Raw genomic sequence first — 24,170 nt, forward strand, 5'->3', positions numbered from 1 at the left:
ATGAAAATGTGCAACGCAGAGATTCTTGCTCTTTTTCTTGGCTCACTTTGAGGCTATGAAATCTTTTGAGTTGTGGAGCTGAATGGATATTAAAGTAGCTGTACTGCAAAGGTCTGCAAGGCTAGAGCTCTCTGCAGTTCTATATGGTGCATATGTAAGCCTTGCACCTTGAGACTTCAATGCTTCATCTTCACGGCCCTCGCTAATTAACATCCTAATAAAAGGATGTTTTCAGAGCACTTTTAATGTTTAATTACCAGTCTTACAAGTTTTCAGACGAAATTCAGTATGCTGCGATAAATGGCTCTCGAAACACTGAACATTTCATCGCATGAAATCTTTGGGGGGGAAAAAAAAAGTGGACTGAACTGCTTTCTAGGTAATGTTTAGCCATCTGACAGCAACAGCCTGCCAAACTGCTTGAGCTGCTATATCACTAAGGGCCAAAGCTAAAAAGGGAAACCCCAAATTAATGGTGTACTCACTGAGTGCATAGGCCCCGAGAGGAGGTGGGTGTCCTGACCCAGCATGTTGGACATCATGAGGGCGGGCAGCTCCGGGTAGGAGTAGGTGTTAAGCAGGCCATTGTGAGGCAGGGAATGGAAGGGGTACCCTGACTCGTGCTCCATGAGATGCAGCAGGGAGGGGTCGGCATGGTTGGGGGGTGTAATTGGCGGGATCTCATAGTCTTCATCCCCTGCTCCTCCTCCTCCTCCTCCTCCTCCTCCTCCGCCTCCACCACCACCACCACTACCACCACCAGTGCTTCCTCTGCCTTGACTGGAGAAGCTCTGAGAATGAAGAAAACATGAAAAAGAAGAGTGTCACTACTGAAGAATTAGAAACAGGGAAACAATTCTCTATCCAATTTTTCTACATACACACTATGGAAAATAGCAAGTTGAATATATCGATATACACACAAACAAAACACAATCACACACACACACACACACACATATACATATATATATATATATGTATATATATATATATATGTACACACATATATATGTATATGTGTATATATATGTACATGTATATATATGTATATGTGTATCTATATATATATATATATGTGTGTGTGTGTGTGTGTGAAGATGTAGATGTAGCTATCAGTGACAGAGGCTGATCCCAAAAACATGGACCCATGCTCATACACATACACACACACACACACACACACACACACACACACACACACACACACACACACATCAATTTAAATATTGAAATGTGGAAGAAAAGTGGAGCACCGGTTCTGAAATAAATCCAAATAAATGAAATGCCAGAAAATCCCCCCAAAAATGTCACCCTTGTCCTGCAACCATTTATAACCACATTTTGGTAACTAGAGGCTAGTTTTTTCATTATTGCATTTCTGACGGAATCTTGTTCACCAGACAGTCTGATGTCTGAAAAAACACAATTGACATTCGCATGGAATCTACTTCATTAACTCATAATTACAATGTCAATGTCATGTGTTTAGAATTAGAAAACACTGATGTGAACCGACCTAAAAGTCCTCATCGCGAAAAGGTGTCCACCATGTTTAAATGACCCCCAGCAGATTGGAAAACCACAATTTTTTATGGTAATAATAAGGTGACACATGAGCAGAGCCATAGTTGTCTTTTGCAGGGCCTATCTTGACATAATATTGTGCTGAGAAATATGGTTTTGTGCTCTCAAAAGCATACTGAGGATATTCACCAGGGAATGAAAAGCAATTTTGTCAGAAGCAATCTGATGCCAACTCCCCTTTATAATGACTGAAGAAAATTAATCATCACAAATAATATTCCAGTGTCAGCCATTCAAGAGCTTTTTAATAGAATTTTTATTATTCATGTCTCGCGGTACACATCAACTAGTCCGTTCTGCAACATTTCAGAAATCAATTCAATATCTTCTTCTTGTAGCCTGTCAGCTCGCCTGCCAGTGCAGCGATTCATCTTGCAAACAAATACTTTTAGCAAACAAATGGCGAGAAATGTAGAGGAACAGCTACTATGTCCCCATGAGCAGAACTGGTGCTTAAAGATAGGTTGGACGTCTCATAATGTGCACTATTATTAGAGAGAAAGTCATAATAATAAAGGGGGTATGTTTCCTATCAGTGGGGGGATGTGCTATATTCTCTTCATGTAACAGCCACACACTTTACTTGACGCTTGTTTAGAAATATTATCCTTGACAATTCCTTTTTCCATGATAAAGGTTTTGCAAATGTCTGTCTCTCCATTGTAAAACATTTCTTACTCTTGTCATTTATTATGATTGTTACCGCGCATCAGGTTTAATTCAATAAACATAAAAACAAATCTCGGTATTTTGTGCTGCATAATGTATGACATCTGTCAAAGTATTCACGCGGTAATGAAGCTGCAGTCTTGCGATCTTTCACTGAAAGACACCCAGGAGAAGAGAAAAAGATAATTGTCAACAGACAGTTGACAACAATGGAGGGGAAAAAAATGAGTCGCTCAAGCATTAGTAGCTTTATTGTTCGTTTACTGCAAAGGTTTTCATAGAACGGCAGAGACAAGTACTCGATTCAATACGGCCAGCATTTAACATGGATTCCAATCTATATTAAATAAACAGATGCAGCTTTTGGGAAAACTACTCCATGTAGATCACTGGTTGAAGTATTAATATCAAATAATATTAGTTCTGTGACACCGTACCCTAGACTTTATTATCTAATTGCAAAAAAATGATTGAGGACAGAGAAGCAACTACAAATAAATATGACAGAATGGCTGCTCTTAAAGAGAAAATGTAAGGGATGCTGTTTGCATACTTTGAAGTAAATTCAAATCCAAGTTGGCTAGGTGTCTTTTTGGGAGGGGGGGGGGGCTTTATTGAGATTACTGTCATGAAAACTACTTCTTGAGAAAATGGAGAAAAGATTAAAATCTGCACGAAATTTACAAAAAGAATGAATAGTTATGGCAGCCGGTATTTCACGATCCAAGGGAAGACAGACTGTAACTCTCTGTTCTTTCATTCATTTATTTTTGGTATAATTTTCTTTGGCGTTAAAGATCTAATCTTCTCATCTTCAATTACATTTTAGATGAAGCGAAACCAAAAAAAAAAAAAAAAAAAAAAAAAGAATAACATTCTAAGGAAAAAATAAAGTACTTATCAAGCACCTATCGGTGCCATCTCCATGCTATTTTCAATAACTCATAAGGCTCAAACAATGATAATGTTTCTGGTAGATCTGTTCAGCCCTGCTGGAGGTTTCTGCAGAACGTGGACAACTCAGCATTGATCCAGTGATATACAGTAGTACAATACCTCCGTACTTCTTTCTCTGAGATTAAACATAGCCGTTGTCATATGCATGTTCAACGATTTAAATGCTGTCAGAGGCTATTTTACAGCTGTGCCTTTGCTTTTGAAAATCTTTTTTTTTAAACAGCCTCTTATGATGCCCTTGAAGATAAGACATGGGACAAGGACATCACAAGTTTAATATTTTCAAACGGAGATAAATAATTCATAAGTATACTGTCTTTCAGGACATGACGGAGGATGGATAAAAGAAAGAGGGGTCACGATGAAACACCAAATGTTGATTCAGCCTTATCCTGCTAACCTTCAACTCCCCCCTTTGCTGCCCATAAGGTGAAATTTAAGCACATATGTCATTTTTCTGAACAAGGACATCTCTGCAGACCCTTTATGAATCCTAAAGATCAATTCTTCCCCTTTTCATTCTCTATCTGACATAATTCATCGATGAAATATGTTGAGCGCAATCCTAACCAAAACAGGCGCATTTCTTTTTGTTTAAAATAGTTTCTCTTCATTATACCAGCATTGACCTCTTTACTATTTGACCTTAAATGTTCTCAAAGATGTGTCTTACATACACATATATCTTGTCTTTAATATTTGTTGAAATAAAAACCATTATATTTTTGAATTTAAAAAAAGAAAACGAGTTACATAGTAGATAAAAAGGAATGTGACCTTGCTCTGCAAAAAGAAATGGTCACGTTGTACTTCATGAGATAAATGTGAAGTATGAAATGTAGTTTATATGGGAGGCACAAAAGGACAGGGCCATTCTCACATACAAGCATTTCATGGTTAAAAAAGGAAAAAAAACACCAAGAACTGGATTCACAGAATTAAATACAATGCTCACTTTCTCTGTTGAAAAAGCTAGTGTGCCTGCTGAACCTCGTGACCCTTTTAGCACTTATTATTACCCCTGACAATGAGGTTATGCTTTCACCAACCGTTGGTTTGTATGCCTGTTTACAGAAATTCACAGCTGCCAAACAGGGTGCAAAGATGTTGCAAAAGCCACGAAAAATGCTGTTACGTGTCAGGGCCTTTTTACATCGAAAAAAAAAAACCCAAACCCAAACAACTTTTTTCAAATATTTCATAGAAGTGAGTTACAGTACTTGTAATCAGCTTAAAAGAGCAATATCAGTTGATAGTTTGGGCTTGTGACTTTTTGACATTACTTTCGGGTGTTGTTGCAGATTTGAGAGAGCCTGAGCTTCTATATTTAGCCATAAAAGAATAATTTACATAAATTATGGCATTTTTATGTGAAGAGCATTAACTGAGGGGTCTTTTTGCCCATTGTGGGGCAGCAGAAACACTTTGTGAACACAAAACTACTAAACCATCTCCCTTTTATTGAACTCTTTCAACGCTAGTAATTTTCAAAAAGGTGTGCATCACTGCCATCTGATATTGTAACTCCCACAGAATATTGTTTTATTTACAAGGGATCATAAAAAACAACCAGTATAAGTATAAAACGTCTATATTTGTAATAAACAACTATTCAATAGCGCCTCTAGTTCATGTTTCATAAAAAATTGCAACAGAACATTATGTTATTTAAATGAAATACATCCATGGGGACAAGAAGGCATCAGGAATGGCATTGAATCGTTTTTACTTGCCTCATAATTCACATTTAACCTGCGTATGAACGGCAATACATAAAATAGTTTCCTTTTTAATTTTTCTTAATTTGATTTGTACCATTTAGATTGTATTCTCAACATTGCCATCTGTATTTTTCAAGTGCAAACACATGCTTGGCTCTATTAGCCTGGCATCGCCAGACCAAATCACCATAGAGAATTGGTTATAATCTTCTTCAGGCCATATTAAATTTCTGGGTTGTAATAACAATAGGCAGGGTCCAACAGCAGCTGCTGACACAACTGAATAGACCAACAGCCACTCAAAATGATGAAATAAGTGACTTGGAAAAATGTACACGTACTGCACCATTTGAAAACCGGAAAGCACATCTTTCCTTATAGGTGTATGTGTGTTCTTGTTTATGATTTAAAGTAAATATTCTATCCAGGTCATTCAATCCACGCTATCTTTAGAGAAATATTTAGATTTTCCTGTTGACATTTGGAAGTGACGAAAGAAGAAAAGCCAAATTCTAAAGACACTGCAGGAGAGGAACATCTCTCGCTTGGTGCTTGACTATGAAATGAACACCATTTATATATAAATAGTCAATTTCATGTATCTGACACATTGAAAAAGACTCCTGCTGTTTGATCTAATAATCCTCATAGTTACCAGGAAAGAGCCCAGATGTGTTCGTAAGAACACGAGCCGGAATTCTATCGTGACAAAAAAGAAGCAAGCGCAAAGAAACAAAACTGTGTTTGATTGCTCCGAACTCCTCACGTTGCCAAGTTATCTTAGGGTAATTAAGTAATCTTAAGTGGAAACAAATTAATCAGCTCAGCTAAAAGTTTTCTGACGCAAATGGCTGGGAAGATGAGATGAAGTCATTAGCTTGGTGATGGAGTCATTCGTGGCCTATGAGGTGTTTAGTGGAAGACAGCTCATCTGGGAACAATGATGTGTTCATCAAAGGGAGGGGAATAAAAATGTTGCACAGCACACCAGAGAGCTTGTCATGCTTGATGGGGGTGCAAATTGTCCAAAGACAAGAGCTGTCTGTCTTTGATGGACTTGGTTATTATAGCTGGCGCAGTCAAAGTGTTTACTGTAATAAGACAGAATGACAGTGTAAAAAGTAACTAATCAGAGAAAAAAAAACAACTCCTTTGTGCCGTAAAAACAAATAACTAAATGAGTGTACAGTGTCCTATAGAAAGTCATCTAGCCATATGCTACTTTGGGAAAAAAAAATGACAGACCGGCATGGTTCGGTGACAAACAACAGCTGGTCATGCATACATAAAGATCCCCGTGTCCGGTCGGTATTTCAGACAGAAGCGCAGAAACGGTACGTCTTCAAATGATCCCACGGAGGGATTCGAAATTCACCTTCAACGAGCAAATAAAGGGCAGAAATGCGACTCGTCATCGGCCATCCTGCAGAGGTGTGCTGCCGGACATGTGACCATTACAGCGAAGCCTTGCCGGGGTCCGCAAAGGCTATCTGACCCGGCATTGAAACGACAAGTAGCTCCATTTGGATGATGTATCAACAGGGGCAGACGGCAGAGTACAAAAGAAGAATTGGATAGGAGACAAACCTGCTTGAGTGACAGCAAGACAGAACTGGGATAAGTGAAGTGTGCAAGTAGTGGGGGAGGGTGTTTCGATAGTAGCGCGGGGTCATAGGTAGTGTCTGTCGCTAAAGGACAGGTGGGCTTGTTTCGGGCTTCAACCAATGGCAAAAGAGTGAGCTAACCTCTTCCCTACTCCTCCATGCATTGGTAATTTTTTCAAAATGTCACATCAAAATAGATCTCATTTAGGTGGGGGGAAAAGGGACCCGGCTCTCGATTGCAGATGCGGGTGGACTTGCGCCGGTTGAGCCTAAACTGGTGGAAACGCAGCAGTGAAGAAACTGTATTTCGAAAACGAAAAGTACCAAAAGGTCCGTGCGGTGCGCATTTTTCGTACTGTTAAAAATAAATTAAAAAGGAGTCGCGGCTATGGATCGAAGATGAAAGGTGACAACATGTCTGATCTTTGTAGCGGAACAGAAAGAAATAGAAAATACTTCATATTTCAACCAAAAGCAGTTTCCTACACAAGTGGTTTCGGTCACATTTCCCATTCTCATTCATTAGAGAGAAGGTATATAAATGAATAAAATATGTTGTATCATAGTCACTCATCCCACCCCCAAGGGAACATGGAAGCCCCAGTAATCACATATGGCACAATAGCTTGCCCATAATCCCCTTTATTTTTATTTTCATGATGTCACTCTCTTTAAGCCCCTTGCTTTATGAGTCGCAAACGGAGTGGAGATGGGAGGAGAGGAGGAGCAGAGTGGAGAGGAGAGGAAAAAGCAAGGGAGGGGTGAAAACAAATGATGTGGATCCCTCATTGTTCTTTCTCTATGCCCTCATTCCAGTCAGGGTAATAAGAGAACATTGTGATTTACTGTCAGTGAAGCGCAAGAGTGCATCAGAGAGAATCCACTGCGGCAGGGGCCATTAAAATAGATTTAACTTCCCACAGTATTAGGCCAGATGTCTACACTTCTATTATATTTCAATCAGCCATGACCTTGGTCTCCATATGATGAGGAAGATCGCTAGGAAAGAGGAAAAAAGAGAGTGAAAATACATACAGAAAACCAATAGAAATATCAAACTACTTAGTCCTGCTAAATCCCCCTGCTCCATCGTGCACCATATACAGAAAGAGGCCGGGACGGAAATAGAGTCAAGGTTTCAAGTTCTCTTAAAAGAGTGTATGAATCATTGAGTGTACTCCGGCTGCTGATAAGTTGCTGTTTTTTGAAGAGCGCTGCTTTTCTGCAGGGTACGCGTTTAAGGAAGAGACTGGGCCGGCGGTTCGTTCTCCATGTTCACCAACACCTTAGATATCATTTGAAAGACAGCTTTGTTTATACACAAACCCCTCCTAACAACGTACTTTCTGTCTGTCCACGTCTCCCTTGAATTCCCTTTTTTCCAGTCTGACCTCTACATTCCATTCAGAATGAATATTTAATTAAACTTATCTAATGAAATCATAGTATGTGGCATCTTTCCATCCCTCTCAGACCCATGAAAGCAGAACGAAGGTCACTGCTCATTCTATTTCTGAGGCTGATGTTAATTGGACTTATTGGCTGACATGGACTGACCTACATAAAGGAATACTGATCCCTGGTTACGACTCCTACATACAATCCCTCCAAGCATGAGTTTGGATGTTTTTGTGATGTGTGTCTGATGTTTCTCCAGTATTGTTTTCCAGTAGTGACGTCCTACTGCTTTTTTTTTGAGCAAAGAAAAAAAAAAAAAAAAAGAAGATATTTCTCCTAAATTCACAGTACTGAAACTGTGAACGCGCGTGAAATTTTAAATGCACATCTTGCAATATGTGTTTCTACTTCATTCTTCTGACCTTGCGCATGGCTCCAAAGTGGGAAATAGAAGTGTGTTGGCGTTTTCGGAGCTGCAATTCTATTTTCTTATTCATTACATTCAAGTGTCCTTCTAATTTTTCTCGCAGGGATGGGACACAAGCACAGGGGATACGAAAACAAACACAATCACTAAAGGGGGATTAAGTGGGGAAAGCGTTAATATAATAGCGCACAGTGATTCACTATTAAGTAACAGTGCCCTTTTTACGACTGTATCGCCTACGTTGGGTATATGGTGCCAGGGAGTGCTGGGGTCCTTCTGACTCAGAGAGAAGAAGAGTGAGTGGGTGAGTGGGTGGGTTGGGGTGGGGGATTGGAGCTCATCATTTGCTCATAGCGGGCCAACAGCATCTGGACTTTGTAGTTGACTATTATCAAGAAAACCGATTACAAAAAAATTACCTTTTGTGTATATGGTGTAACACAAGTCCAATAATTAAAGAAATCCCGAGGTTACGTTCTGTGCTTCGTTGATATTATATCAAAAGAGTAAACATTGCCGAATCCAAAATAGGCGAGTATCATTGTTCGAAAAAGAGATTTATTTTACAAGGTCACTTGATTCTGCTTTGCTCTCTGGCTGTAAGTTAATTTGCAATTGCTGCAATAGGCGGTTTTGCTATAAAAGTCTCCAGGTTCAACATTTCTTTGAAAGAATCCTTTCAAAGCAGTTGTTACCCGAACATTTCTTCAGTTATGGAGAAGTCAGTTATGGAGACTCTGGAAGACACATTTTAATGGTGAAACAAATGGTGTGTGTGTTTTTTGTTTTTTTTTTGTAAATTTTTTGCATTTGACTCAAATTGATAATCTAATCAAAATTATCCTTTTGTCAAAACACAATGGAAGCAGTCTAAGTGACTGAGCTGAAACAAACTGAGCAAGAAGAGCGAGTTTTTGTCTGTTAAGTTGATGTGAAAGCCATAAAGGACTTGGTTGGCTGAATGTAGGTGGAACAACAGAGGAAGGCAGTGAATGAAACAGTTTGAGGGAGTGTCAGACTTAACAAATACACAAAAATACACAGAGCTGCAGACTGGAAAAGAAAGACTGGGAGAAAAAGAGACAACATGCATCCAACAAGTGAGGTTTCTATTCTAATCTCGACCATCAGCCACTGTTCTCTTTCAGCAGGCCAAATCGATAAAGACGGCACAGCAAGACACCTGGGAGCAAAAAACACGGAGGCACAAACAGGATGAAACTTGCTGCTTCTCTGAAGACCAGTGGCCTCTGTGCTTCCTCTCTTCCTGCACAGGAACACGAGGCAACAAGTGCAACACAACAGAGGACGAGACGTAAAACACTCGAAAAAAAATAAAAACTGCTTCACTGGCTCATTTTCTCTTTAAAGCTCCATCTCAAACCTGCTGTTTGTGTAAATCTTCCATTTCTTGCCTCTCATTTTCCTTCCACAATTGTGTGCACATAGGCACATGAACATACATCCATATCCAGACTGATTACAGGGTGAGGAGAAGCCAGCCAAAACACTCAAAAATACACATGGAGGTACATGTCTACACAAATACTGAAACACATCAGGCCTGATATGAATCCAAGGAACAGTTATTGTCCATTGTACAAAATTAGAATATGTGTGGTCGTGGTTGAAAGCGGCCATTTTGGTTTGGCGGCTATCCTTCTTATGTAGCTATTACAGTGCAGCAAAAATATACACTGCAATCAGCATTATTTGACACATGTGAGTGATAATCACACTGAAGTGAGAGGTTTTCTGGTCGGGAGGGTTTTGCTCTTCTGTCTTTTTCAGACATCAAACCCAGATATTCTTCATTTTGATCAAGGAAACACAGTTTTGCTTCCATCCATGATCCCGGTCACAACAGCCCTGGTCGACTCACTGATCGATAAGCCTCACATCGAGCCCGCTTAAAAGAATGAAAGATCCTGCCATCTGGTCAGCATTTCGGTGTCCTGAACTCAGGCAAAAGTGAAAGTACAGGAGTGAGTAAATCAGGATAATTGAGATGAATCTTTAATTTGAAGCACTATCTCCTTGAATAGCTTTGTGTGGGGTTAGATATAAACAATCCTGAAAATAAGTTGCCTGCACTTAGGCATGGACGCTGAAACCTTCAGTGATGAACCAAATTGGAAACACTGATATCGCTGAAATGTCTGCAAGCTCCATGTGTTCAGCTCATATTCATATCTTGCACAGAAACTGTACAGTGCTCAAAGCCTTGAAAACATCTTGCTTGAATGAACTGATTGTGTCCGAGCATTCAGTAAACGGCCCCTTTTAAACCTGTTTCTGATTAGCGGTTTTCTCTTTTTAAAAGCCCAGAGATGTTATGTGTAATGCAATCTCCTGGCTGTGTCAAACTGCTACCTCAGTGCGTATGCTGTGGAATACCCCAGACATCCAAACAAAGGAGACTCTGTTCTGGCTACATGCACCTTTTTCACACACACATCATATTAAAGCTTCTGTGGTTATAAATGCAGAGTTATAACTTAGTTGGACACATGAGCTACCTCTTTCTAATATACTTGAGTATTTGAGTAAGACTATTGTGAATGTGCTGCATCTGAACATTTTAATCAGGACCGAGGAATTTCTAGTTTTACGTTCACACAGAGCCAACAGAAGTCTTGTGTCTTGCGAGTCATTATTTTTGCAAGCACAGCAACGCAATACTCAGATTACAATATAAACGAGGGGCGCATTTAAAACCCAATGTATCCATCCTGGAGTGAGTAATCTGGCACATAATCGTAATCATTATATGCAATTAAGTTTTCAAACTGAGGCATAAAATACTTTCATGTTTTCTGCATCACGCTTAAAAAAAAAAAAGAAAAGACAGATATTCCAACGATCTGTTCCTGTTAAAAGATAACATCTTCAGGACATAAATGTGGTAAATCACTGCGTATGTTCGGTGCATACAGAATTCATGATTTTGTAGATATCGTTATTTCTGCAAGATCCTAATCAGCCCAAAGCACAATTTGGCAAAAAAAATAAAAACAACAAAAAAAATAAATCTGATTTTGACTTTGTATCTTAATGAAGCTGTGATGCAACAGAAGGAGAAGATAAAGGCTAGTATTTGTCGTGCCAAGGTATTCAAATTGAGCTTATTGCAAACCTCTCATGCATGTTTAATTTTTATGCCTTAAATTTATGTTCTATTTAGATATGAGTCACTAGGTTGGTTATTTAAAATCCTCAACATCTGAGTCAAGCCGCACGTCGTCTTTCTTTTAAATTTCAAATTAAATCGGCTGTATAAAAGGATTGGGAGCCAAACACTGAACTATATAAAAGTATTGGGGGACAAGGTGGGGATTCAGGACTGGTGCGTAAGCTTCTATTTGACACTACTGACAGAACATCTACTGCAACTGAGATGTTTTGAAAAGACCAAATTGCCTTATCCACTAAGAAGGTATTTGTTGACACAACACTGCAAACCTAGAGTGGGGGGGAGGGGGGTTGATGATTGACACATGGCCGCCGCGGCAGAGTAACTATAAAGCTGGACATTTATCCCAATTAGCACACACCCATGTATTCATACAAACTGACACAATTAGGGCAGACCAGGAAATGTAGCTGGATGGACCCTATGTGTGTGATGTGCGCGCTATAAGTAGACAATAAGCTGTTAAAGCTCCAAATCGACCTCTCATAATAGTCACTCAAGCCCAACATCAAAGCAAGGACAACCTTATGACGACAGGACAAATGTGTGTATGTGTGTGTGTGTGTGTGCACATTTGTGTAGGTGTGGGGATGCTTTTCAGTTTTATGAGTATACACGCTCTTGTGCAGACTCTACACAAGAACCAATTAAAGTTTACATCCTGAAACGAAACACAGTTTTTTGAAGTGTGGGAGTTCTGGCTCATCTTCATTTTTGAAACTAATCTTGTGATTCAATACAGCACTAAGGATATTAAACATTGCCAGTTCTGATTATATTCATGTCAAAGGGTAAAAAAAAAACATACTCTAAAGCAAGCAACACCACTGAGTTTTTAACCCCAGATCCTGAGGCTCCACAATTTCTATTTTGCTTTTTAATGTGTTTTTTAAAGTATGCGCTATTACTATTCTTTGAATACTTGAAAAGTAATTTCATATATATTATGTTAATGGGATGGTGCCTGGTTTTACAAAAAAATCCTTTTTTTTACATCAGAAATGAGTGCAATTCGTAATGTAAGCAATTTCAAAATCTGCAAAAAAAATTCTCAGAGAAAGTTGGCTTGGACATCAAACAGTCTGCGACCAACCAGCCCATTTTACTGAAAACTTTTGTGTGTTACAGAGTTTATCATTTTTCCAAAGTAAATCTAAAACATCTGCTACTGACAAAATGTAATCGGTGAGAAAAAAAAAAAACAAACACTGTCGCATAACAATATCTACGAAAGCAATTTCTGTGAATCTGCCTCCCTTTGTAAAAAAACAAATTATCTGTAATATATAAACTTATTATAATTTCAATGTATGTTACTATGCCTTAGTTATGTTTGGAAGGATAATTGTCAAGAGAACTCATTCCCACCTACTGCATATTATTTTTGAATATGTGTGTGTGTGTGTGTGCGCACGTTCTCCCTGTTCTACCTTGCCAATCATTGCCAGTACTTGGTGAGGCACTAATTGACAAGGAAGGTCCACCTCATCATGTTTTGTTGGTACATGAAGGCCTCACTGCTTGTCCTGGATTTCCAAGTTCTGCCATATGTCAAGCCATGTGTTCCCATCCAGCAGCTGGAAGCGCTGAGCACAGTGCTTCTAACTCTGACTCTGTGGCTGGGACTGTGCTATGTCAGACTGGGACCAAAAGTTCAATGGGCCTGGAATAAACATTGAGTTGCCTGTATATCTCAATGGATTGACACTGTACTGATTCTTTCAATGTTGATGGTTTAATCCCTTTGAAAAAAAAAAAAAATCTATCAAATATAGAGATACTTTGGCTTATGAGGAATTAAATGTCCTTTCCTACATAATAAAACTGGGTCAAACTCACTGGTGATGATTTCAAGGATAAGTATGGTGTTTGCTGATTTTACACTATTTTAATTTTACATTAAAAATAAACCAGTTATGCCCCTTTTCTAGAAATCAAATCAAAGTTCAAGTTGACCTCTGAAGATTCACCATTATTGACATGGCATGTATACTGGATGTTGTACCCACTTAAAAGACTTGTGAATGTTATCCATTTAATCTTGTGTCTTGATATCTTTATCAGATCGTTTGTTTTAGCAGCAGAAATTTCAATGACATTTTTTTTCTGATAAGTTTAGCATCGTTTGACGTTTTTATTTTTAATGTGACTTATGTCAAGAGGACTTTGCAGCCTCCCTTTTCAGATTCATACATTTTACTTTTCCAAGTCCATGACGTCAGCTTACTGTAATACTGGCACGGTTTCTGGTCAGTATTTTCCACTCACAAAAGGTAGTAAAAATGCCTTCTTATAACAAACTGTGTGTAACACTTCTTTTTCATTGCTACAATAGCATATAAATGTACATACTTATCTCTATAAGCTTGTGTGTGTGCTTGTGTGTGCAAATGCGTGTGTGTGTGTGTGTACACGCAGTAGGGACCAACTTACCTGGTTTGGTGACCGAAACTCTTGGTTATTGTCATTCATGTACATGTTGTCACCATCAAACTGTGGAAAGAAACAGAAAGGAGAAATAAACAAAAGATGTCAGGGGAGGTCGGGGGCGTGGCTTGGGATAGGGCGGTTAGGTACTAAGGAGGAGGTGCGAAATGTAAAAGCTCTTTACGGGTGGCCTGAAGTGTGAGACTAATTACTTTGTCACTTTGGTTAAATCTTGTGGTGGCATGGCAGCGTGGGTAATTACCGTTCGTCAGTGGGCCAGTAATTAGACTACATGAGCACAGTGACGAGAGATAGGGTTTTCCCTGTGGGCTCTGCCGTGTGTGAAAGAGGAGTGTAAATGAATCTCTGTGTGTGTACAATAGTATGTTTTGATTGTGTATGTGTGTGTGTGTGTGTGTGTGTGTGTGTGTGTGTGTGTGTGTGAGAGAGAGAGAGAGAGAGAGAGAGAGAGAGAGAGAGAGAGAGAGAGAGAGAGAGAGAGAGAGAGAGAGAGAGAGAGTTGCACGGTGAACACATGCTGTGTCTTCAGGGGTGAACTAATCAGGCATTGAAAAATCACTTGCTTCAGGTGCCAAAACACTGTTTGACACAAGGTTAAAACTCACATAACAACTGATGACCCTTGAACCCTGAAGTGTGCACGGAGAAACAGCACGGAGAAACCAGTTGAGTGTTACATGCAACATATTAACTGTGATGGTTCGAATGTTGGAAGAAATAAATCCCTGAGGATTTTCCCACCAGGATCAACTGAGAGTGAGGTTTTTCAAAAGAAAGAGAGATTCTGCCCCATAAACAGCTCACTGAGTGAATAGGTGCAGTCAAGGTTACTAAGAAACTGCTACCATGTTAAGAAGAGCCGTATTGTGAAATGCCCTTGGCTCTAAAGGCATGAAACTTTTTCATACCACACTTGCAGGAAATGGAACAAACCTTGACTGTGTTGGATAATAATGCTCATGAACACACAGACACACCAAGCAAGCCAAATGATGTCAAATGAAACCCCCTTTTTTGTTTGTTTACTGAGGTCACTGTCTGCAGTATCATTGCAGGGAGAAACTGGGAACAGACAGCAAAGACAACATGATCAAACTAGGCAGCATTCCATGTCAAATTCCTCAGATGTGAAGATATAGGTGGTCCTCTTTGTGGCACGAGAGAACGGTACGAAAGGCTCGAACGATAAACACACGCGGAATATGAATGAACGCGAATGGATCATAAGACATACCTGCTCAAACTAATGTCCAACTGGGTGGACTAATGGACGGAAATGGGCAGAATTCCTGGGGGTGAAATCTAATATGGAGACTGGTAGACAGGAAAAAGAGCGTGTAGCTAAATGAGCGAGTGAGTGGTGAGAAGGAGAAATTACTGTACATTATTGCAGGAGAAAAGGGAACGAGTGCCTGCCTCGGGGCAATGGTTGGTTAACGATGCATATCATGGAGGCCCTTGTGAGGATTCACTTGGTTATTCTAATGATTACATTTACATTCGACCACATAAGTAAACATGAAACGGAGACGAGTGCGGCACGCACGCTGCATTTAAAGCCCTTTCACACCTTGCATGATTAGTCCAAAAGCCCTACACCTTAAGCAAAAAGCGCACATTTAATTCAAGTGAAATTGAATCCTGACTAATTAATCGATGCTACATGCCAGAGATAAAGACGCTAATTTGCTTAATGAAGCATGGCGGGGCCTCTCACCTGCCTTGTGAGATAGGAGAGACCGCATCTTACTAAGGGGGCCAAATTGATGTTGGCCGTGGTGACTTTTTCCTGCAATAAACTCTACACCGCACACATGAAAGGCTCTTGTCCTCTTCCAACTGTGCAATTTCATTCTATTGAAATCCCCTTTGATATCACTGGTGAGGCAAAGGCGTTCTGAGAGGTTCTTTAGGATAAGATTCCCCGGAGTAAAAAAAAAAAAAAAAAAAAAAAAAGAGTGGGGTAAATGAATAACACATTTCCCGACGAATGGACCGGCTCTTGAATTTAAGCTTCTTTTTTAAAAAGTGAATTTAAAATGCTTTTTTCTGCTCGAGTGGAAAAAAAGTAAGAGCATGCTGATTTTCACAAATGACATCTGCAGTGTCATATCCACCATAAAGGCCAAAGATTACCTTGAAAGGTCAGCCATTTTGTGTTTCAACATGGCTGCCCATATATTGAAACATAAAGCTATTTCTCCTTGCTCTTCTCTCAATAGCTCTCCTTTTCACTGCCTTGCTCTCCCACTTAAAATGACAATTTATCCTGGATTCAATGTTATCAGCTCAGCCACCACTCTACATTTACAAGAAAAACCATCATCCCCTTCTCTGTTGTTGCATTTCTCCTCATTTTCCCTCGCTCCCTCCTTCACACTTTCCAATCCCTTTCTCATTCTCACTTTTCCCTCCTTGTTTGTCTTTCTATTTCTCTGCCTCTCTCTATTCTCATACCCCTCTCTGTAACTGTAACATGCTCCTCATCTCCACCTTCCTCCCCGTTACAACCTCCCTCTGTCTCTCTATCTCGCTCCTGCCGTCGTCCCCCGGCTTCCCTCTCATTCTTCACTGGGCCTTGGCATCGCTTTCTCATCGGCACTCTAATTGGGCATTCTGCCTGAGACAAGGGCCTCATTAAGCAGTAATTACACACATGTTGTTTTCGGCAAACATCTCTATTTGGATTGCTTTGCATGGTAATTGTTCAGCAGGGACCACTGCTCGCAATGTTTCTCTCTGTGGTGCACGTGGTGCAGAGAGAGAGGAATAAAACATGAAAATAAGGAAAAAGAAGGATATGGGAGTTGGGGGGGGTTGTGTGAGAATAGAGGATAATAATAATAATAATAATAATGATAATAGGTTGGGGAAGAGAGATGAATCGAGGACTAAGGAATGCATACATGAGAGAGGAGAGGATAAGAAAAATAGGGAAGAATAGAGAAGACAGACTGAAAGGATGAAGGTGATGCTGAGGCAGTAAATAAGGAAAGACAATGAATAAATGACAGAAAGGGTAGACAGGTTCAGTGTGAGAAGAAAATGAGGTGGAAAAAAAGAGGGAAGAAAGGGGAGAAAGTAAAGACAGTGACAGAGAGAGAGAGAGAGAGAGAGAGCGAGAGAATGAATCTAAGAACTAGGTCATGCCTCACAATCATCGACAAGCTGAGCGTTTCAAAAATAATGAAGCCACAAGGTGGAAGTAATGCTAACTAACATATCCAGGGAAAACATGTAATATTTACACAGTGCTAATGGTGCAACACAATGCTGGGATCTTTTCATCTTGAAGTGCACTGGTGAGTTGGTGGGGGAAAAAAGTAAAGGCTCCACAGAAGATTGTTTTTGATTGATGGACAATTCATATAAGCTGCTCATAAAGCCTTCCAGGCAACATCTGTTTTTTGAGGGGGAGGGGTAGACATGAACAGCATGTGTGCCTATGTAATGCCATAACTGTCCAGTCACTAGAGAAAAAGAGCTCACATTACAAACACAGTTTCTTTAAAGAAAAAAAAAAAAGCTGGACAGCAATTATAATATCTGAAAAAAACTAGATTATAAAAACACTAAATTGTCATGGGCTGCTACTTTGATCTTCTTTTCGTCTACGTTTTCTTTGACAACGCGTACTCTTGTCATATATTCATAAGTGGTTCAAGATACAAAATCCTACGGAGACACGTGGATGAACAACAATGGAAAATATCTACCTACCTGGGTGAATTCATCTGAAATTTTTAGGTTTTTAATGAACGCCTTTAACGTCACATTCTTCCTGCATTGCAAAACCCCTTGTGTGCCTCCAGATGCTCTCAGGTTGGGGTTTAGATAGGACTGAGGTTATCCTGACTCAATCACTGTTTTTAAGGTTTGGGCAAACTATCTGTACAATTGCACCGAAAGGCTGATCTATCGTAGAAAACAACAGCCTCAACAACCATTACACAAGTGCAGTATCTCTGCTTGTACTTCTTTTCGTTCCAATTCATTTTGTTTGCGCAGCTACATTTTACAGGTTGTGCTGGTTTCATAGCCATTAAATACACTTTTCCATACACTTTACGGTTATGATCATAAAATACAGTTTATGCTGTGCATTTAAAAAACATCGTATGAAGTACTCGACAATCCATGCACATACAAGAAACAGCTAATGGGTTTGTTCATAGGAACTCAACCCAAACATGGACTTGAAATGTCAAATACCAAAAGTACTTACTTATTCTCTAAATGTTACTTCATTGACATTGTTATGCAAAGGCTTCTTTTTATTGTTAAAAAGGGTAATTGTACAAATTAAATAACTTCAGCATGACTCATCGGAATGTCATCTTCACACCCACATCATTAACCGGAGCACATTGTTTGTTGTATGAATAACAAGAATTTTACTTCGAGCCGGAACGGCATCAAAGTAAATCATGAGTAGAGGAGTAGAGAAAATACTGTATCAGACTAAAATAACCACCTGCAACAAACTTTAAGAACTTTTCATTGTATAAGAAGATATTTCAAGCAGAATGTGTAATACTTGTGACTTTAAAAGCCTTTGCCAGTATGCCAAGTCTCTAAAAATAATTCTCTCACCGAGCGGAATTAATAAGCCCAGAACAGTACACAGCCATTCTGTGAAGAAAGGGGTGTGGTGGAGGGGTACTCATGCAATATGCATGCCTGTTTGAGCACCCTCCTTTCTCTACCCCCCCTCTTACTTCTCTTTCTATATCTTTCCTCTTCTTTCTCTGTTCAATTAAATCGAAAGGGAGACCTAGCAAACCTCAATCTGAGACAATGTGCCCCTGAATTTTGATGTTGCCAATTTTGTCACTGTAGATTCAATGCCAGAGGAGAGGACAAGACAGAGATGGCCTACCTCCCGTTGCCACACAACCACAGACAGACAGGGGAAGATAGAGAGAAACAGGGAGAGTGACAGAGAGTGAAATTGGCTGAAAAGCGAGAGACAGGGAGAGAGAGACTTGTCTTCGCGCAGACACATATACAGTACGCACAGAGTAAAAAGGAAGAGTTTTTACTTGGGTGGTAGAAACATACAGAGTTGCATGAGGGAAGGAGAGAGAGGAGAGAGACTACAGTTACAATCCTGGTGTTGCACCACACCCCAAGCAAACAATGAACATGGGCAAACAATGAACACACACACACACACACACACACACACACACACACGAACACACACACACACACACACAGAAAATATAAAGCACAGCCTGTGGCCATGGTGACACATACTCTGTTGTTGTTAGATAAGGGAAACAGGGCCTCTTCCTGGGTGTGAGTTTGATCCTACGCACAAAACACACACACTCATACACATGTACACTCGGTTACAGTAGCACCTGGGTCACGTCTACCAATGCCCTGTCTCACTAATGTTGCTCCACATTTATTTGCTGAATGGTCATTTACATATGCAAAACCCAGACTAAGTTTAACTAGACACAGTGGACAGAGGGCCACAGATGGGGCTACTCGCTGTTTGGATGTTAACAAGACAATCAGGCCACCTTGGATCCTGCAATGTTTTATTTTTCCTCATACTGTCTTTGCATTTCACATTTCTCTGTGCCATTCTTTGAAAGTAATTTCCTGGGAAATTATCCCTGCCCCTCAAAGGAACAATTACATATTTGGTTTTATTTAACTAAATTTTCATACTATCAATTGATGCAGGTGGACATCAGCTCTATTATTCATGGTATGATCTAAAGAAGATGTTTTCTAGGTTGCATTTTGGTACAACTTGCTCAGTAGGGCTCATCAGAGAAGATTTTTTTTGTTTGTATTATTGCTAATTGCCTTTTCTTTTTTAGACTGTGCAGCAATACACAACAATGATTTCTCACCGTCTTATCAACATAATTTTTGCCATTTTTGTCAAGTGATCCTGTCTGTTTTATAAACTAACACCATCACGGTAGAATTGCCAAATTTGTCTTTTAAAAATATTCAGTCGTATGTAGGAACACTTAATAACTTCAAACAATTCTTAAATTCCCATGTTAAAATATCTGTATACACCACAAGGTGTTTTCCAATAGGATACTGCTGGGTCAGTCCCGCTGCTTAAGAGATGTGTTATAAGTAATTGATTGGCTATCATGTGGTTTTCTTTTAAAATCGAAAGAATGAGTGGCTTTCTGCCCTGCTTGATCTGTTCTCAGCAAATTGACACGACTTCCATTAAATGCAGACACGGCATATGTCACGCAAAGCGGAGTGGAGGGACCCTACTGGAAAACCGCCACAGCACTTTCACAATCACTGACTATGGTGTCTATGACTAGCTTTGAGAGCTACATCACTGACAGATGCTATTTTCTGAAGTGATAAGCGCTAAACCTACCAGCTGCGTGTGGGTGAGCAGGTAACTATATAAGTTGAACTACTGCAACTGCAGAACATTGCTTAAATAGCCGTTGAATAAGTAACAGGATTATTTCAATGTTTCTTTGCAATCATCTCCTCCTGCAAATCACTGCTGCCCTGTACTTTAAAAAGGAGAAAGTATTTATAAACATCACTGTGTGAAATAGGCTTGATCAGTCTACTGAGTGCGCCACATGAATGTACATGTATGAAAGTACAAAAAGAAATTTAGACCATAATGCCAACCACACAGCATCCCTTATACAGTTGTGGTGGCCTTCAATAACCTGCCTGCCGACCAGCAGAAACACCTTCTTAGCATCAACTCATGTAGCCTGAAGTGCAATTAACAACTGGCCCCAGGTGGTGCAAGAGTGCTATATTTAACAACATGAGTAGAACTAGCAGGAAAGTAGTTATCCCACTAGCCTACCCGACACACGGTCTGAGGTGAGAACGTGTGTGTGTCTGCATGCACGTTTTTTGTGTCTACATTGGTGAGGTTTCTCTGGCAGCAGGAGAGGATGCAGAGCGCAAGCCACTTTTAACTGGGGTAAACAGCGATGAGAGAAGATAAAGGGCAGAGTGAATGTCACATTACCCCAAGCCCTTTGCTTCTGCTCACCACAGCATCAGATAACTGCATCTGGAAAAAAAAAAAAAGTCTGGTTTCCTCTACCATATAATTGGTTATCTTTTTGCAATCTACTGCTCTCTGCCTTTGCACAGAATAAAGAATGAAAGAGCAAGTGAGAAGAGAGGGAGAGAAAAAAAGGCTCAAGTTGACTGTTTGGCAGGAGCAAAAATAAATTATTACAAGCAAAGGAAACACACATTCAACTTCCAAGCCTGCTTTGTCAGTTTGAAAACAAAAAGTTAGGGCCATGTGCTGGTTTGGGCTTCCTTAATGTACTCACTTGTTGTGGACTTTAAGTATGCGACATACAAGTGTTTTTGAGTTTTGGAATAAGTAGTTTGTTTACTTTCAAGCAGGGAATAGATATGAACACAAAATACTTTATAGCGCACTAAACAGAATGTCTTCTATAACTGTCACCAATAACAGATGGTGCATTACATTCTAAGTGTATTTTTACACTGCAATTGCACGGGCATGGAAAGTGGGCTGTGAGAAGAAAAAAAAAATCATGCCTCTAAATCATTTCTACATAAATTAAATAAAAATGGAAAGATGTCAAACATTCGCAGGGATTTAGCAGTCGAGCTGCCGATCCTTTACATCAAAAGGAGTCGGCTGAGGCGGTCCAGACATTCGGTGAGGATCTTTCTTAAATGTCTTTTGTGAGATGTGCTCTGCGCAAGGCCGCAGGTAAAGAGGCCCGCTCGCCAAACCAGAATACACCACATGTACTTTTTTAGCTGATTACTTATCATTATCATCATGACTATAATTATTGTTACTTATATCCCTATTAAAGGGATATTCCATTCTTCTATTCTATTTGGGTTGCCCAGGAAGAAGCGCGTTGCTGTGGAAAAGAGTGTTCAGCTTGATTTATTCAGTCTGCTCCAGCTGATGAGAAAAAACATAGAGTGTATGGATGGAAACTGTGAAACAACCTTTCAGATTTAGGTCTTTATTTTTGTTAATTTACCTACAGGGTGCGACCTCACTCAAACAACTGGAAAGCATATTTCACACCTTTTGCTACTGCTACTACTAACAAGCATAACCCCTGAGATCTTTAATGATTGCTGCTTACTTTAAAATACATTGGCAAGACAGGAATAATGTGCTGTGCACGCTGCTTGGGTCCCCACATGCGTTTATACAGTATGTGCAATCTGTAAATGTGTGTCTTCATGTAAGAATATTAACGTGTTTGTCCAAAATGTTCAGTTTTGTTCGGAGTTTAGAGCCTGCAATAAAGCCCAATGCCCAAGTCAGTCAGAGTCCGTGAGTTTAACTACACAACTGTTAAGAACAAACAGAGGGGGGTTTCATATACTGTGGCTTCGCTACTATGTCTCACCACAGCAGTGGGCAGTCTTTTCCTAGCTGGACTGATGCCTGGAGGGGGGGCAGTGTGGAGCCTAACCCCTCTTTCACCCACACTGTACCGGGCCTGTGATTAGAGAGAGAGATAGCAGGTAGGAGAGCAGACAAAAAAAAAAAAGGGAGAGACAGAGAGGACAAAAGTGGGGAAGGAAACGAGACGGCGGGGCTTTAGTATGGGAGGTACAAGCAGGGCATTTTGTGATGGAACATGTCATATTGCCCCCTCCCTTTCAGACCTCTGTTTCCCTTGTTCCAATAACTCCCTTCATTGCTGGCAGACACGTGCTGGGGGAGGAGTAATTACATGAGACTTACACAGTGACTCTACGCAGCACTGTTCTGGGAGCAGAATGGAGGTTAATGAGCTGACATCCCCTCCACCCCTTCTACATGCCTCCTGCTTGTGCCCACCCCCTTTTACTGTCTTACACACACTGACAGCATATACACAAAACCCCATATAAGACAGTGAGCCCGAACAGTGGAGCTTAGACAAATGTCTTGCGACAAAAATGTATATTGTGGTAGAATGAATGGATCTCAGTCTACAAGTATAGAACAAACATTCATAGCAATTCAAGACTATCAGGCTAAAATAGTGAGTAACATGAAACTACAAGTCTACATCCAACATTAGCACAAGGCCATAGTGGATTGTTCCACATTACACGTTTATGAATGACCTCTGAATGTATAAAGTAAATAGTATATTTTCCATGGATAAGTCAGAGCAACTACTATAATCTTCCATATTGAGCACAAAAATCATTTTCAAGTTCATCTAATATTCTGAAACTATCTGGTCTGATATATTGTCATTGACCGAAGTGCTGGATAACTTTGGATGGTCCAGAATCACTGACTACCATGACAACGTGCACCAAACGGGGGCGTTGGTGCAGGTTGTAATCAAAGTATGAGTTCAGTATCACTGGACCGCTGGAATAATGACACAGAAGTGTCAGTATCTGTGTCGATTACAAACAAACCACAAAAAAAAACAAAAAAAAACACACAGATTGTGCATCATCAGGCCAAGAATGTCATACTATTTCCATTTTTACCTGGTAACATATGAACTGAAGCCTGTGAAAAGGTACAGATGGATGATATCTTCAGGAAAATGTCAATGTTGACAACAACATTTGCATCAACTAGTACCAGGTCATATGGGTTTATTTGCTTGTCAATGACACTTCCATGGCTCAGCAATGTAAACTCTATCTGCATCTTGTGCTCTTGATATTCTTATTGGCCTGCCGTTTCCCCGATTGACAGCTCCATTCAACAAATACATTTGTTTTTTTCAAACAATGTTCCAAACCAAGCCACTGGCACGATAGTATGACTGTGTATGACCGACCATTTCAAACTAGAAACACTCAATATTATTCAATACAATATGAAGGGATGGTATTGGATCGTTTATATACATTAATTAACTAAAGAGTACAAATACATACGGTTTAAGAAAATATACATGAGATCAAAACAATAACAGAACAGTTTGTGGAAGGAGAAAGGTAAGCTATTAGCACATTATAAATCATTTGAGTGCCAAATTTATGGGTAAGCTTGTGGATTTTTAATATTCTTAAACTGAAGAGCCCAGTGAAACACAAACTCTATGAAATAATAACAGACATTTCACCTTAGCACTATGCGAGTCTCTCAATTATTTACCTCTAATGAATTGCTGGGGGCAATAATCTTTGTAAGTACAATATCAACCTTCCCAGTGAGGCTGAAT

General features: G+C 39.8%; 1 protein-coding gene across 5 annotated transcripts in view; it reads right to left on the reverse strand.

Moving 5' to 3' along the window:
• The window catches only part of LOC147214178 (thymocyte selection-associated high mobility group box protein TOX-like), a 73,817-nt gene that overhangs the window by 23,415 nt on the left and 26,232 nt on the right, over positions 1-24,170 (reverse strand). For 2 of the 5 annotated variants that reach the window (XM_086141961.1, XM_086141957.1), the window contains exons 2-5: positions 22,395-22,487; positions 21,002-21,046; positions 13,990-14,049; positions 486-791 (exon numbers count right to left, since the gene is read on the reverse strand). In XM_086141961.1, coding sequence (XP_085998087.1) covers positions 486-791; positions 13,990-14,049; positions 21,002-21,046; positions 22,395-22,487 — 504 coding nt within the window. The remainder of the gene's footprint in view (positions 1-485; positions 792-13,989; positions 14,050-21,001; positions 21,047-22,394; positions 22,488-24,170) is intronic. The other 3 variants (XM_086141959.1, XM_086141958.1, XM_086141960.1) reach the window with 3 other exon arrangements.

The sequence above is a fragment of the Fistularia commersonii genome, chromosome 34 (assembly GCF_037954325.1).
Source record: "Fistularia commersonii isolate RoL2024-O1a breed Wild chromosome 34, RoL_Fcom_v1.0, whole genome shotgun sequence".
NCBI classification, from domain to species: Eukaryota; Metazoa; Chordata; class Actinopteri; order Syngnathiformes; family Fistulariidae; genus Fistularia; species Fistularia commersonii.